This window comes from Rhamphochromis sp. 'chilingali' (genome assembly GCF_963969265.1).
Source record: "Rhamphochromis sp. 'chilingali' genome assembly, chromosome: 9".
NCBI lineage: Eukaryota > Metazoa > Chordata > Actinopteri > Cichliformes > Cichlidae > Rhamphochromis > Rhamphochromis sp. 'chilingali'.
In genome coordinates, this window is record NC_137936.1 from 715,422 (window position 1) to 732,920 (window position 17,499).

At 42.2% G+C, this 17,499-nt stretch overlaps 1 protein-coding gene across 9 annotated transcripts in view; it reads right to left on the bottom strand.

The window, feature by feature from the left end:
* Window positions 1–116: 116 nt before the first annotated feature.
* The window catches only part of nfasca (neurofascin homolog (chicken) a), a 176,029-nt gene continuing 158,646 nt past the window's right edge, over window positions 117–17,499 (bottom strand). For 7 of the 9 annotated variants that reach the window (XM_080890554.1, XM_080890555.1, XM_080890557.1 and 4 more), the window contains 3 exons: window positions 14,558–14,686; window positions 11,563–11,632; window positions 117–4,261 (listed from right to left, as the gene is read on the bottom strand). In XM_080890554.1, the coding sequence (XP_080746680.1) occupies window positions 4,033–4,261; window positions 11,563–11,632; window positions 14,558–14,686 (428 nt within the window). In that variant the 3' untranslated portion in view covers window positions 117–4,032. Of the gene's footprint in view, window positions 4,262–7,065; window positions 10,603–11,562; window positions 11,633–14,557; window positions 14,687–17,097; window positions 17,245–17,499 lie in introns of those variants that run through there. The other 2 variants (XM_080890561.1, XM_080890560.1) reach the window with 2 other exon arrangements.

Genomic DNA, 17,499 nt, shown 5'->3' on the forward strand with positions numbered 1-17,499 from the left:
CTCAAACTCAAATTTCACTTTGGAGCCACAAGGTCTATCATAAGTAAAGTGGCCTTCTCCTCTGCAGACGTTAGCAGCAGGTGGTCTGGGTCAACTTCTAAACCCACTGTATAAGCATGTGTTTCATGAAAATCCTCTACAACTGTTTTTAACCTGGCGCCCTGCTAAGCAGGTAACTTCAATCAATTTCAAGTGGCATTGTGCTACATCACAAGAAGGATAACTGTAGCTAACACTTGGATGTAGCACAGATGGGGATAGAGACAGCCTGGCAAAAACACTCAAGGTAAATTATTAAAAGAATACAAATATTCCCATCAAAGTCCAAAAACACATGCCCTGTTTCCATGGCAGATCTGTGTACTGATGAGAAGTGAAGAGGTGAGGGTGGGGCATGAAAACCAGAAGTGGGGGAGTCATATGTAGAAAAGAACCAGAAGGAGCATGTTTGGAGGCATGTCCCACTCCTGAAATTCAGATTCTTTATCTCCAATAGATGTGGATGCTGATCTGCCTGGCTTTGTGGTTGTCTGGTCTCGTTCAGTGTTTTTGCATACAGTATGCAGGCAAACATCTCACAGGAAGATTAAAGGCTTTCCCATTGCATGAAATGATTGAGGAGTTTTACTCCTTTAGTGTCCTTCACGTGTCCTTCAGTGTACACATGAAGTGTTGAGTTTGCTTTAACAAATCAAACTGACTGAATTAGAAAGGCTTGCCTCTTACTGCAGCCATTAGCAGGCAGCTCGTCCAACTCTGTATTGTATTAACACTGCCAAGGTTCATCTGTACAGTGCTCGAGAGAGAGCTGTCAACGGATTCTAGACAGAAGAGAACACGCCGTTTAAATGTTAGTTTTACCGAACGCTTAGTGTTGATTATATATCATCATGACAAACATCCCTTTGGTCTTTGTTACAGAGATCAAAACTAGTAAAACCGTTTCATTCTGCAGTGTAAGTGTATCAGCTGAGGATTGTGGAAGTGTTATTTTGATGTGGTCTGATATCACACTGTACCTGTTTGCTGTGGATCGTTTGAAACACATGTCAGGTTTGGGGCTGCAGTTAATTGGCCGTCTCACACTAGGACACATTAAGAAAGAGGAAGTTCAGAAAATGAATGATTTTCCCCAGTTTAAGACTTCTTACCAAGGTTTTTGTGGATATGCAGATTTACAAGTTGACAAAGAGCACCTGAGAAGAGTTGTAATGGGGAACAAAGACCAACAAACAAAGTGGAATACATTACAGGGGTCAAAGTTGTTGACCCCTGTAATGAGACACATGTCATGCCTGTGTATCCAGCCTCTATCTGAGACAAGGAGGGGACCTCAGGAAATTCATGTTCTCAGGTCTTGTAGTAGTTTGTGTAACTCAGGTAGTACGCTGCAGGAGCTGTTACTTTGAACACAGTAGAATCGAACATGTTTCTCTTTCACAACACAAACCAAGCCATCACCTGAGAAGGCTTGCCACAGTCCGTATATGACAACGCAAAGGGATGACTCTTCCTCAGAGTGCAAAGATTAATCCAAGCTACATAACAAAGGTGCAGGACAGACTGCACCACTACAGCTGCTTGGTGGATGCAGATTTGTGACTCATTGGGCGGGTGGGGGTCAAGTCTTCAATATTTACAAAGGTAGGATTTTCTTTCAGGACTCTGATGTACAAAATAAATACCAAATAATCTGCAATAATGAACACACATCGATTCATTCTCAGAATGATGGAAAGGTTATGCTACTTAAGTCTGAACAACAACACAGAGTAACAGTAACACAGCATGAGTATAAGGATGGACAGAGACGTCGGTACAGCAGAAAACGTAGCTGCTAGAAAAATATGTTGAAGATACAGTTGTGTGTTGATGCCTCTCGCGATGAACAATAACTTTATTCTGTAGCCATCGGTAGTTTGGCTCAGTTGTACATAAAGATGAAGTGAATTAAATTAAGAACTAATATATTAATGCTTTCCACATCATGTAATAAATACCAAATAAATATTCCAAATGTCCGCCTGTTTGATGTAGCACTCAGGGGTTAATAGTAGCTTCAGTAACTGCAGCAGGAGTGAACCTCAAAAACATCAAATGAAGCAGATAACTTTCATTTGTGGCTGTGAATTGTACTTTTCATTCTTTAAATCATTTGTATCACGTAGCAGTGTTTTGTAATTATGTCTTTTTGGAGCGATAAGAAACGGATCAAGTTCATAAAGATCCAAAGAGGTCCCTCTGTGCAGGTGGGGTCAGGCTGCACAGAGTGCAGTGCACTTACCTCACTGATTAGGATGCACCTTATCTACATCATGTGATTGTTGGCCTTCGCTCGCCCATGTTGTAGCTTGCAATATAAAGCACCTCAAGGCAAAAAATAAAATAATTGAACGTATCTATGTGGACTCTTTCAGATCAACACGTGTGGCTGTTCCAGTAACAGTGAGTACTGGAGGTCATTGTATACAGTGTGTGGTACTGATGTCTGCACAGCCGGAGTGAAGCTGGACGCACAAAGGTTAGTGTGGACACGGCTTATGGATCATGACTTCTGGTGCTACATTCATGACCCAGGAGACAAAACGAAGATGCTAACCTGACACTCGCAGTGCTAAAGAGGGGCAGAAGAATATTTTCTTTCAGTTGAAATATGTCCCTGTGTGACCACCATACATTTGGCCTGGTTCTAAAACACACTTTCAAAACTGCCAGTTTACCTGATTGGATGTAACTCTTTAACAAAGTCAACAGAATTAAGGAGCCTCACAGTTGTCCTGCAATATCAGAAGAATATTGATCCAGGACTGTGACTGACCAGTCAGCTTGTGCTTTGATGAGCTCATCCAATAACTGCAAGGTTGGCAGTTTGATCCACACCTCCTCGAGTTCACAGACTAAACTGTCTTTGGATAGCAGACTGGACATTTCCAGTGTCTTTCACGATTACGTTCACGGCAGGACACATTGAATTCAAACTTCTTCCTTTTGCAGTTTTTCCCACATTCCGATAACATGATGGCGATGATTCCCATATTAGTGTGGGAACCATTGTCCTCGAACCCTGTCAGCTAGACATGAATGTAGCACAAGCCCACATGCTAATTAGGGAATTCACTGTTTTTTAGTGCGCTGGTGTTTCTCGAGCAAACCTATCACATTTCTCTCGCACTAAGTTTATGACCATGCTTCAGAACAACGTTGGGTTTAATTAACCACTTACTGTAACTGAGCACAAAGCATGAAACAGCTTTACCCAGCAAAAGCATTTTGAACAACTGCAACACAGGATAAGAGGGAACACCTGCAACAAAGTCCAAGGCAAACCACCTTGGGACTGAACCTGCTAAAAAGAAGCCCACAATGTGTACTTTTACTAACCAGATGGAACCAAAAATGGTATGAAGGAGGTGATAGTGCATAGATTTGCAGGGCACTAAAATGTGTGCCAGGACTTTATACAGCATTCGTTAAGTTTCACGGACTCCTCTATCAGCTGTGGAAAAACTAAAATCTTTCATTGCCTAAATATCAATATGATAAACATATCTGCCGGCATCCTATGGTTAGAAGCTGATATGTTACAGGATGTGGCCAGAGTGTGTATGTATATTTAACCTCTGTGACTACTTTACTTGGTTACGCAGAGGTATGCCGGGCACGGGGGAGGTTATCGGGAAGCAGAGCTGAGTCACAAACCAAAAAATCTCTAAAGAACGTTTGATGCCTCCCGAAGGCACACTTCAAGTCTGTGTGGGTAAAGGGCAGGCAGAGCGCAAAGGAAAACGAGCATCGTTCACTTTCTCCAGATGTGTCCATGGACCATATTGTTAGAACTGGAAAAATAAATTAAAGGCTTGTGGTCGCATCTTTTTCCACGTTACCTGCAGAGGAGAGCCTAGACAGTCTCCAGACTGGTGCCACTGCTGCTTTCACTGTGTGTAATGTGTTTCATATACTCATAGAATCATGTGTGTGGTTCTATCATAACAAATCAGAGAGTCCAAGTTCCCCGTGTGCGCTGTTGAGCCGCTATGCCAGCGAGTAGATGGCATTCACAGGCGAAGTGGCCTCGGAGCTCTCGTTGCCCTCCGTCTCGTCCTTGTCCTTCTTCACTGTGTATTGGCCGATGAAAGAACCGTCTTCGTTGAACTGCCCGTCTCCTCCCTCGCCGTAGTCCACCAGGCTGTCGTCGCTTTCCTTTACGTTGCCATCCAGTGAAGTCTGGCTGCCCTGCAGAGGCTTGTTGTCCTCGTCGCTGCTGCAGGGGCAATGAAACAGCAATGTTAGAAGCTCAAACGGCTCCAGGCTCTCACAATAGCATCAGGTGGACCTGTTTAGCTTCAGGACCCTGTAACACACTATAAGGGGAAAGTAAAGATGTAAAGAAGAGGCAAATGTTTTTTGTAAGTTTAATGTTTTTTGATGTTTCTCTTTATTTTTGGCAGATAAGTTGGCTGAATATCTTTTCCTCAAACAACTAGACCGGGTCTGTTTTAGAACATATACAGCACACATGCAGCACACTGCTATTATCTGAAGTTATCAATGTAGTTTGCAATTGTTGCCCAAAGGTCTGACAGTACAGCAATCCTTTGAGTTCTTAAGCTGCCAACTGTATCAGTGGGAGTATTGATTCAACCCATTTTGCTGCCATATATGCCCCTCTTAAAAAAACACTTACCCCATATTTGCACCAGGACTAAATTATTCACTAATGCTCTTTAAGCTTGCCTTCAACAAGTCCTTCACTAGAGGCATGTACAAAGTAGCCAGCATACACCACATCCATGTGTGAGAGCTTTGGAAACATCTTCTCTTCACATCTTAAATAATCAGGCCCCATCTTATCTTAATGACCTTGTAGTACCATATCACCCTATTAGAGCACTTCGCTCTCGCTCTGCAGGCCTACTTGTTGTTCCTAGAGTATTTAAAAGTAGAATGGGAGGCAGAGCCTTCAGTTTTCAGGCCCCTCTTCTGTGGAACCAGCTTCCAGTTTGGATTCAGGAGACAGACACTATCTCTACTTTCAAGATCAGGCTTCAAACTTTCCTTTTTGCTAAAGCATATAGTTAGGGCTGGACCAGGTGACCCTGAATCCTCCCTTAGTTATGCTGCAGTATGTGTTTATACACCTCTACTGCATTTAATCATTAGTTATTATTAATCTCTTGGTTTCTTCCACAATGTGTCTTTCGTCCTGCCCCCCTGTCCTCACCCCACCCCCTCCCTGAGGCTCTGCTTGAAGTTTCTTCCTGTTAAAATAGTTTTTCCTTCCCACGATGGTCACAGGGGGGCGTTGTCAGACTGTACGGTCTCAGCACCTAAAGGACCTTGACTTGAGTCTTGTGGTGATTTGGTGCTACATAAATAAAACTGAACTGAATTGTTCTTTCAGCTCCAATGCTGTTTCACAGTCTAAGAACAAGTGAAGAAGAAATATGGAAACTAAACTCAAATGTAGGAGCAGATTTTAAAGAAGCTCAGCAAGTACAAACACAGGACTGTGCAAGGGTCCTGAGCTGCCCCCATTTCTTTACACTTTGCTGGGAAAAATGGGAAATAGGTGTAGCAGTTTATTGAAACATGGAAAGATGACTGAAAAGTACACAATTACAGGGGAAAACAGAGTTGGTACAAACAAACACTAGTCAATGACCGCTTCCATTGTTCAGCACAGCCTGAACTCTGTTACCTAAGCCTTCTGTAGTCCTTAGTTGTTTAGTTGTTAGTTTTGTAGCGTTTAGTCGTCCTCAGGGATGGTTTCCCAGGCTTCTTGAAAGACACTGGAGAGTGCTCCTCTATCTGCCTTTGGTTCTGTCGAGATGATCCCACTCTACACAATTCATGCTGAAGTCCAGGAGAGACTAGTCCACCACTGATACTCTTCCACAGTGTCTATCCAGCTATGCTTTTACTGCAGTGGCCGTGTCTTTGGGCTCATTATGCAGAAAAATGAAGCCGTTGCCAATCAGATTCCAGATGTCACTGTGTAGTTGATTAAAATCTGAAAGTACTTCTCTGTGTTCATAATTCCATCATTTCTGGGAAGAGCCCATCACCACTGGCTGAAATACAGCCCTACACTGTGACAGAGCCTCTTGCATGTTTTACAGGCACCTGCTCACTGCTGCACATCTCTCTTGACTTCGTCCATACATATTAATGACAATTTCAGACAAAAATGTCAAAATTAGGCTCAGAAACCTGCTGCTTTTCAATCCAGGTCTTATGTAATCTGGCATATCTCAGCCTTTTCTCCCCATTTCCTTTCCTTAACAATGGTTTATTAGAAAAGTTACCTCCTGGTTGTGGCTCAAGGAGAGCAGGTCATCAACTAATGGGGAGGGTTAGTGGTTTAATCCCTGGCTGCTCCAGTCTGCATGTCAAATCGTGGCAACATACCAACCCCAGGTTGCTCTCTGATGTATTTTTTATCTAAATAAATAAATACACATATTAAACTTTAAAATAAAGACAGGATTTCATATTGGTTCTTTATCTCTTACATGTACAGAACACTGGTTGTCAACTAGGTGATGTTTTAAAACTTAAGACCAGTGGAAGAAAATCTAGTGGAAGCAAAATGTAAAGAAATAAGGGCTGGTTGAAGATGTATGATCCTACAGTAGGCCTCCTGTAGGATCATACAGCCTATTAATGCCCATACAACAATAACATTTTTGTAAGATTGTTTGCAGCCGAAAAAGAAAAAGGCTCAGCACTATCTGCTGTGTGAGGGAATCTGCAGGAAGGGTGGCACAGTGTTCACGAGCATTTCTTCATCAGTAGCATCTCTGCTCTGCAGCAGGCTGTGTAGTACAGAGCAGGGAGTAGCCGACTGCTTATGTAGCACTGAAAAGCCAAGGTCAACCCTGAAGATAAACCCCAAACAAGCTTCGTCGTGCAGGTCTCAGATAATGAGCTCTGGTCACACACACACACACACACACACACACACACACACACACACACACACACACACACACACACACACACACACACACACACACACACAATAATCCAGGCAGCATCTTCTCAGAAATAATTTGAAAACCCAAATAAACAAACATGTCCTTTAATTTTAACCAAACACTGTGCATGCTAAAGTATTTAAAAATGAAATCTGGGCAGCATCTGTATTGCATGCTTGATTTCATCTCTGATGTCTCCTAACAGATTTTAACAGGCAGGAGAATTTCATGCATAGTTATACACAGCTGTACGCTAGCATTAACCTTGTTATTAAACCAGTAGCATGACAGAAGAAAAAAGAGTGCATTTGAAGGATGCAAAGGTAAGATGTTCTTATCTCCTTTTGTGTGTTCAGACGCTCACCCCAGAGGACACAATCTACACTCTCAGAACGGCCACGCTTTATACCAAAGGACATTTGCAATATATATATATATGTATATGTGTATATATGTGTGGATACATTTTAGCAAACAAAAACAAGCAAAAACTGAAAGAAAAAACATGACCAAAGCAAATTCAAGGCCAAAAAATAAAAACAAAAAATGAAGAAGCAGGAAGGAAAAAAGCAACACTTTCTGAGCTGAGAAGGAAAAGATGGTAGAAGATGATTATATAAGTATTTTTTATTCTGACAAGTTTGTGACCTGCTGAACAGATCAAACATGAATGTATACTGAGCGAAGTATCCAACGGCACAGTGACAGTTGTGTCATCCACACTACTGCTTGGCACAGTTTCTGGTGAAGACAGCCTTAGACCTTCAAACTAAATGATGACATGTTGGCTGAAGGGAAACCGACACGTCCTTATGTGTCAGTGGTACTTGATTAGGAAGCCTCTTCTCTTCAGAGGAACAAAGGAATGAATGTACTCAAAGTCTGCAGTGTAGAACAGAAGCGCAGGAAAAAGTAACAACATCGTTCTTTGACGTTCCCGCCACGCCCAAGCAGACGAGTGAAAATTATGCCTCGATCATGTTTTGGTGTCTTTTCTCTCTTTGCGTGTGATAAGTGCTGGTAATGGACAAACCAATACGACTATCTGTACGTCCATTTAGGCTGAGAGTAGTTTGATGTTTAAAGGCACACAGAAAGAAAACTTTAATGCTTACGCAGCCTCTTTGACAAAATGACAGGACTACAGAGTGCAGCGATTTGTGTTAAACAAAAAGTCAGAAAAATAAATACTCAAGTAAACCACAGTTACTTGAGTATTCTAAGGAAGTGTTTGTGCTTCGGTACTTCCCAGCTCTGTGAGAAGCGCCACTCCAAAAGCAAGCCCAACTTAACGACAGCAGAAACGAACATGCTTCTTCCAGCCGGGTTCAAAAGTGGTTTTGGCCTCGATTCCTGTTAATGGAAACTTTACTGGGGCGATTTTTCCAGTGTAAAGTGGGTGCCACATTGTCCAGTTCAGCATTTGTTTTTAATCAAATGAAGCATCATGCAGGCTACTTTCACCCACTGGTTAGGTTTAGGCACTGAAACCATCTGGTTCGATTCACCAAAAAGATGATAGTTTGTTTAAAATGGCAATCCTAACCTTTTATGTATTTAAAATATAAATACATACAACCAAATGAAACCAAATTCTTTATATTTGATATAAATGTTTTCTCAGTGAACACTGAGATCTGCTCTGTGAGGCCTGAAAGTGTACAGACCTCGTAGATTAGCAGTAAATTTAAAAGAGAACTTTTTATTTACTTAGCTGTGAGTTGGCATCTTTTTATTTAAAGAGAGGCTGTTTTAAATGTTGCTCTTTGCATGATAAAGACATGAATTAAGTGGTGGAGTGCTTGGATCTGTTGCCTTATACCGAGAAGGATATCAAACTGTGCATGTTCTCCTTGTGCCTGCATTCCTGGTTTGTTCCCACAGTCTAGAAAAACACATCTTAGGTTAGCTGGCGATTCTAAATCAGTCATGAATGTAAGGTAGATAAAATGAATGAGTGTAGTTCAATGTGGCTGCATGCTGGGCAAAGATAAGAAACCCAAAGAGCCTCCAATCCACAGGCAGATACGCCGTGTACAAAATCAAAAGTCGTTTGTTGTGCCTTGCTTTGTAGTGGACGCTTAGTTCCTGTTGCCTAGGTAACCTTCTCAATCGGTCACCATGGAGCGGAGCAACGTTTAGGAACAAACAGCAGCTTGACCACTGACTCTGGTCTCTGTCCACATGGAAAAGATATTTATAACTCTTATACAGTTTGTCTGTGTGAAACTTGTAAGAAAAGCACACAAGAGTGAAAACAGATATAAGATCCCTTGAAAAATGAGATAATGAAACTTGTATGTTTTGGATACTAAAACAATGTATGAAAGTAGTAAGAAAGTGGCCACTTTCATGAGTAAATCATAGAAGTTTTTACTATTTCTTTTCCATATGGGAAGTTACAAAGCTGTGAACCACTTCCTGTGTGGCACAGCAACACAACTAACAAAGGAAGTCAACCAACTAAGTACACACTCCAAGAGCGTGTGACCATGTGGACTGTCACAACGAAGCCCTGTAGCATGAAAGGCCTCTGTCGCCTCGGCTCATTTCTGGAAGCACTGCTCTCCAGCTACTGCTGCTAACAGGCAGCACTGTTCTTTTTAAAAACTGTGGGGACAATACCAGGAGACGTTTGGGACAAAGGACAGGCTCTTCTTGCAGAGAGGAAAATCTGCATTCCTAATTTATTTCTACTAAAATTTGAGATACCGCTAGAATCAGAGCTTTGTTGTGTTTTGGGCAAGAACAGCTGGTCATAACTGACGGAGCAAATACAAATTCTGTTTCCATTTTTTCCTGAATATTACATTAAATGCAGTCCAGATGGAGTGTTACTGCTCACATCATGGACTTAAACTGCACCCTCTTTGCAGGCTGACCCAAAAGCCAACAATGCAGGCATGTTGTCAAGTCTCCAAACATGCTACACCTTATCCTGTTCTTACCCCCACCCTCACACCGCTTACCCCTACATGCTCAGGCCAAAAGACTTTGCTGAAAACCAAAGTACCTGTTCTCGTTCTCGTTCCTGTCAGGGACAGATGACCCATTTCAGCATTGGGGGAGAGAGAGGGACAAGATGTGAGGAACCACATAAGACGGCAGGAAGGAAGGAAGGAAGGAAGGAAGGAAGGAAGGAAGGAAGACAAGTTCCACATTGTGCATGCATGGGTTAGTGTAAAAACACACAGCTGAATGGGCTGGACCCTGAGCTGTTCACTGACAGAAAACAGGTTCTGGAGGAGGAAACACATCATTAAGCACAGCATGCTGGGGTCAAACGCTCATTGCACCTCTCGAAGTTACCCTGAACACACAGTGTGAGTCAAAAAACAGCAGCTGTCATTCTAAGTACAAGCCCAGTTATGAACGTTATGTGGGACCCATTTGTGTGATTTAATGGACCCATTTAGGACCCGGGGTCACAAATGAAATTCTGATGTTAAAGTTGTGGTGATGAAAGTTAAGATGCCCTCTCACACAGCTCAGTTAGAACACGTCCACTTCAGATTTAGGAAGCAGGTTAAACTTAAAAGGTCTTTAGTCTAAAGGGACTGTTGGCAAATTAAGGGACAGGTTCATTCGTCATGAAGAAGAATGAGGCCACAGAGCTCAGTGGAACCTGGAAGGAGCAAAAGATGCAACTTACCACATGTCCTTGACATTACACAGAAGCCTTTACACAGTACATGGTATCGAGTTTGAATATATTTGTGTGCGCACTTCAGAGAGAAACACGGACGTGTTCCAAACTAGATAAAGGGTGTAGCTGGGTCAGGAGATCGTCTAACTCTGCTCCTTCAAAGAGTCGCGCACACCAGTCTGAATGTGCACACACTCCAACACACACTTTACTGCACTTGTGTTATTGCTGTTCCAGAAGTTTTACTCATAACTAGCTACACTTACAACCAAATTTCCCCTTGTGGGACAATTAAAGGATTATTCTATTCTATTCTATTCTATTCTATTCTATTCTAACCAACTACCAGCAAGGAGAATGTGCAAGAAAAATGTGCCAGACGTGGTCTGAACACTAACTTGTGTTTACAAGTTATTCACATGTATGTTGTTAGAATAGTGAGCAGCTTTATGTACACATCACGCTTCACTTCAAACACTCTAGTCTTAAGGATCAATCAGTCACAGAGTAGGAGGAGCCTCACCCTAACCCTGGCCTCAACAGAAAGGCGCTAACACGGAGCTAACCCCTGTGCATGCTGTTCCCCACAGAGCTCAGCTGTAGGTGTACTCAGACTGAACTCCCTTTAGAAACTGGCACCAACATTGGGCTGATGCTTTTACAGTAATAATTAAAGAAGCTGGACACAGCTGCCATTTCAATTCAAATGTTGAAAGACGTTTCATTTGGCTTTCCTCTAAGCAGCAGTGCTTCGTGGTCTTATAGTGTTTCTGGTTCAGTTCTTTATTGCTTAAATTTTAAACTCAGGCTATGTAACGTTGGTACATATGCAGGTTCATTACTGAAGGGGCTGCAGACCACCGTGACTGATAACTGCTGACGAGCTTTACATGAGCATATAACAGGAATAGTAATGCAGAACAAGCTATTTATACTTACTGGTAATCAAAGGATCCATCCTGGTCTTTTTGATCCACCGCGTCCAAGGGGAGATCTTTTTTATCTCGCACTGCCAAGGAAGACAACAAAGGTGTTAGGCTGCAGCTGTTCGAGTCAACAGATTTTCAGGGCTTTATGTTGAAAATACAATCATTTAGTTAGTCCCCATCTGCTGGTTTAGTTGCTTTCAGTTGTCACATACTAAGTTTACACTGTGTACTGTGTATAGAGTGTATGAACAACGAGTGTGGGCTCGTCCTATATGAAGCAGCTCACTCCAAGGCTTTGTTCAGTTGCTGCCAATTAAACAAGAATTCACATGTTCAGGTCATTTAGTGACATTTCTTCAGGCCGAGTGGAACATGGAACACAGAGCATTTATGTGAAGGGACAGTCAAGCCTGTTTTAGTAGCAGTTGCATTATGTTGGGTTTGCAGAGAGAGGATCAGGGCCACTGGGGAAAAGGTTTCTTTCTCTTTCCCAGTGGCCCTGATCCTCTTCAGTAGCTTTGTGAGTTGGTCAGATTTGTTAAAAACGTTTAGTTTTAGTTCCACATGCCTCACTGAAGTCAGTCTCTGTTATTGGTCACTGGTCTGTTATATTAGTTTGTCACTGAGTCAGCACCTACCCAGAGCCTTTGTGAAACAGCTCATGTAGCCACCACCTGGACATTACAAAAACTGTAAAACATTAACAATACTCTGATTTAAGTCATTCATGACCATTACGTTATAATACACAAAACAGCAATCCAGCTAAATGCTGTAAAACCTCGAAACCCTGATTTTAAATTCTGAGTTTTCCATCATCATATTTGTCATGTCTGTTTCCAACTTGTTCATGCACACAGCAGCTGGCTGTCCTCCCGGTACTGACTGATCAGCTGGAGTCAGGCTGCCTGCTGCGACTCTGGCTGCTAACAACAACAAGCTGTGCAAAGAGAAACCTACAAATCCCTCACAGCAGATATTCACCCCTCTTCATTTCCTCCTGTTCCCAAAGGTTTGTTGTTGTTCCTTTAACCTTCCTGCCTTCTTGGGACCTTTTTGTGCCACTGCTATGTGTTAAATGGCTGCCATTTCCACTGTGTTCAGTGGAATATAACCAAACTTGCCACAGGATAGTTTTTACCTGTCAATGTTAATATTCCAGTGTGAATTCCTTAAATCAGCCTAAAATGGCTGAGCAGCAGAAATCCCCACACCCATCACCCTGGGGACCATTTTCTGCCCATTGACTTCCATTATAAACGCTATTTTTCAACCCCAAATTATCATCATATGATTTTATTTTTTCTTCTTTTCTTGGATGTCAATGAAGACTCAGGGCCTTGAAGTTTTAATTTTTAAATTGCAAAAAAAATGCAAAAAAAATAATGGCAGGTCAAAATGTATGTTGGTGCCAATCTTTGGTCCATCTAAAGGCCTACTTATAATGACAATCACATATTACTTCAACTGGTTTTTTGTGGAAATATTTAGTTTCGTTTTTTGGTTTTTGGGGCTTATAACACAGGGCGCTCATGTAATAACACTGGGATTTGAAGGGTTAAAACAACGAAAATATAATTAAAACTTTACATGAATATTTCAGGGAGAAGTAGTTTTACAAGGTTGGCTAATTTAAAGTGGAATAAAATATGGATATATGGTCTTTTTATGGCGTGGCTGAGAATGGTCCCTAGGGTGATGGGTGTGAGTTTTTTAAAGGATGGCAGGAGGGTTAAAACAAACGAGTTCTGTAAAGCTCAGTATTGAACCTCTAGGCGGGGCAGCCGTCTTCACAAAATTGGATGTAAGGAATCATCTTTATCATCATCTCTTGGTCAGAGTGAGAAACAAATGGAAAACTGACCGCTCTTCCTCCATACTGCGCTGAAAGATATCTAAGAAGACTTCAGTCACCTCGTGTTGTCTTGTCCAGAGACCCCGTCTGAAACCACCCACCCATTTTCACTTATCAAAAGAAATATTTAAATAAAAAAGACCAGTGTGCTTTCCTTTCTTTAAAAAAGTGCATGACAATATTGATTCATGTTTTGATGTTGTCAAAGGTAAACACATGAGTTCACAGCGCAGTGTGCCACTCGCCCTTTGGTAAGCAGCTGTTCTTCCTCTCGTCATAGCTGCTTCAGTAAAACAATATTTATTTATACTTTAAGCCAATGAAGAGCACATATTTACAATCCACAGCAAAAGAAGATCAATCAGGTATTGTTTTCTTATTTTCTACACACACGTGTCTGTTTGTATTACTCAGAAATCCCTTTGTGTTAGGACGGCACCAGCACAGAAACACAGGCCCAGCCACAGTCCTGGGAAAACAGACTGTATGTCAAAGCAGACAGCTTCACACCACACTGGCATTCCTTGAATTCAGTGGACAGACGGAAAAAGTCAAGGTGGTAGTTTAGTGGCCCATCAGGAAACAAGAGCACCTTCAACACGCTGAATGTTTGCATGAGATGCATCATCACCTGGTCACCAGAGGAGCTGCAAGAACAGACCTCTGCCTGGGTGCAGACACAGCAAAGTAAGACTAGCTTACATTCGCTCAGAGCAAAGATTCCTTTCAGGCTCACTGCTTGTTGTTTGTTGAAGGTTTGATTCACTACAATACACAGACCTGCTTCTTGAACCCAGATGCTTCAGAAAATGCTCTGCTGATGAAACCTCAACAACATCCTTCCACCCAGACGTGTAATGGCATGAGGCGTGGGAGATGGAATCAGTAACTAGCTCTAACTATGTCCTTGTAGCCACATATGACAGCACTGGCTAAAATACCCACGACTCTCAAGACCATTAAGACCATTGATCTTCTAAAAGGAAACTACCTGGATGAACTGTGACATTACTGACATATTCTTCCTCTCGGCATTAAAGAATATTCAGTCTCTGTGTGGCGCCACAAATTCAATAATCACTTCTTCCCACTGTCTGCACGATTTCACTCAAGAGAATAGACTTGCATAAGAATGCTGTGGGAAGCTTACCTGGGTACTTTCCTCCACGACTCCGCTTGATGAAACAGACGATGAGGAGGATCAGGATGATAAGGGCGATGGCGCACATCAATCCGATGAACCAGCCCTGCGTGGCTATGTCTACCTGGTCTATGTAGGCTGGAGTCGTGTCAGAGAGACAAACAAGACGAGACAGTGGACAAGAAAGAAGAACGCAAAGAGAGTTAGTATTTATCTGAGGAGGGTTAGGGTTAACCCCCTAACCCATCCCAGAGCGCTCAGCAGACGTCAACAGCTCAGAACCAATATGTCATCATTTCCCCAAAAACAGTGAGGATGATGCAGTGAACATGATCCTGTCCATGTCAAGTGATTGCCTAAAAATTCACACACTGTGTGATTTAATCTGAAAAATGTACTTTTTTCCCAACAAGTCAGGGACTTTGTTTCACAGCTGCCACAGTCACTGTGTAAGCCTGCATGAGGAGTTTCTCTGCTGGTTGACAAACTGTACCAACCGCCTACCAAGATCAGTCATTTTTACCGGTGCTTGATTTATCCCAGCTTCATGTTCATGTCCCATATTTGGGACTTGAGCTGACAGCTTGTTTTAGTCATTAGTGTTAACTCACCAGAAGGATACCGCACTGGTCAAAAGTTTTGGAACACCCTGATTTTTCCAGTAATTTATTGCAGTTCAAGTCATCCAAGTCCAACGAATAGATCGAAATGGTACAAAGGGAAGTGGTTAAAAACAAAGCTTACCCCAAACTGAAAACTAATGTGCACATACGAAAAGGCCTTTTTCAGGGACAACATGGGCTAACAGTTTAAATCTGTTCTGCAGCAATGGAGGCTGATCAAGCCTTGAAAGCTGCTGCTGGTACTTCCTACAGCTGTTCCAGCTTTTCTGGATTACTCCCCGCTCTGTCTGCACAAAGCAGTGCTGGGACACACTGATGTACTCTCGTGAGCATCAGCTGAACAGTACTCCAGAAAGTAGAGTGTTGCTACAAAATTTAACAATGGAAGAGACACAGACCATCATAACACTTATAAATGCAGGTCTGTCCTGCAGAGAGACAGTGAGTCCAGCTTCCTTCAGCCAAAGGCTCAGAAACTGTGACAGGAGGAGGTCTGCAGACCCAGAGACACGACTGAATCAGAGGACAAGTTTCTGAGAGTTAACAGCTGTGTGACGGCGGCTCACAGGACAACAGCTTCAAGCAGTTTAATCGTGGTCGTAGTGAGAAAGTCTCAGTTTCAGCTGTGAAGAGAAACTTCGAGCTGCAGGTTTGACAGGACGAGTTGCAGCAAGAAAGCCAGACGTCAGAATGAGACAAAGAGGCTCGTCTGGGCCATGAAACACCGACACTGGACTACTGAGGGGGCTGTTTTGGTGGATCCAGGGTCAGTGACTTGTACACAGTGAGAGGCCCCCTGAACCAAAACAGCTACCACAGCACCCTGCAGCCCCATCAACCACCCAAAACATAAGTGCCAGAGCTGTTTTCAGAGTGCAATGAGGCATTAAAATAGTGGTGTTCTAAAACTTTGGACCAGTAACATATATCTGCATATATATACAGATATATGTACTAGAGATGGACCGATCCGATATTACGTATCAGTCTGATACTGACCTAAATTACTGGATCGGATATCAGAGAAAAATAAAAAATGTAATCCGATCCATTAAATATCAAAAAAGCACCTCACAAAACTTGTGACAACGTGCAAGAAAGATGTTGAATCTATTTAATTATTCTTGAAAAATAATTGATTTCTGTGCATTTTTTTCACACTGCATCAAATTAAAGTTGATTACGTCGATTAAGCATCATGAGGTGGGGGGTGGTTCCCTATTTTTGTTGTTGCTGGGAGTTGGAACCCTATTAGTTAGGTTGCTTAATATTTATGCTAAGTACTCTTTAAAATACCAGAATAGGGAGGATGGAGCAGGTTTAAGTTTATTAGATTGATCAGTGTTGCTGAACTGTGAAATATTTTGGGTGCAGTGTATTTTTTGCATACAGGTATAACAGAATAGCTTTAGTGTTGTTGTTTATTTAAACTTGAGTATGAACAAAATGCAGCAAGATATTAAAAAAACAGTTTTATTGATTAAAAACACACTATATCGGATTCATATCGGTATCGGCAGATATCCAAATTTATGATATCGGTATCGGACATAAAGAAGTGGTATCGTGCCATCTCTAATTTTTACACACACACAAGACAGAAGCAATAAATATATCTCTTCAAAGTCGAACTTTTTAGTTGGTTAAAAACACAGGGCCGTGAACTACCAGAAGTAAGCACACGATCTAAACTAACTTGTACTTCTTGTCATGTAGATTCCATTTCTAAAGACAAGCCCTCTAAATCTGAGGCATTTCAAATGTAGAAGGTTTACTGCTGGGAAAAAACAAGACAGATATCAATTAAACAAACCGTGACAACCCGCCCTGCACTGACTTAGTCAGTGTAGATATTACTTGTGTCAAATACGTAGAGGAGCCCAGCTGGCTCCCATCCTTGCTCCACACGGCCAGGTGTGGTCTCACCTGCTTTGGTCTTAAAGGTGACAGATTTGCTGCTGACACTGTTGAATAGATGGGAGTAAACTCTCAGGTGATACACGACGCCTGGGATGAGATCCACCACATTAATGGGGGGCTGTTGACTCTTTACATCTTTCTTCGTCTTGTTACCTTGGAAACACAATTAAGAGGCCAATCACACTCCAGAGGTGTGGCCTTCGCTCCACTTTAAAACCGGGCATACAACAGTCTGCAGCATCACAGTGCTTTACAGGGAGACTGCTGTTGTCTGATAGCAGGGTGGCGGTGCTGAACTGAGGCTGATAGCAATGCTGCGACCACAGTGGCCATAAAGATTCACTCATCTCTTTAAATTAGTAAAACATATGGATTAAACAGTATGTATGCCTGGCCACAACACTTTAT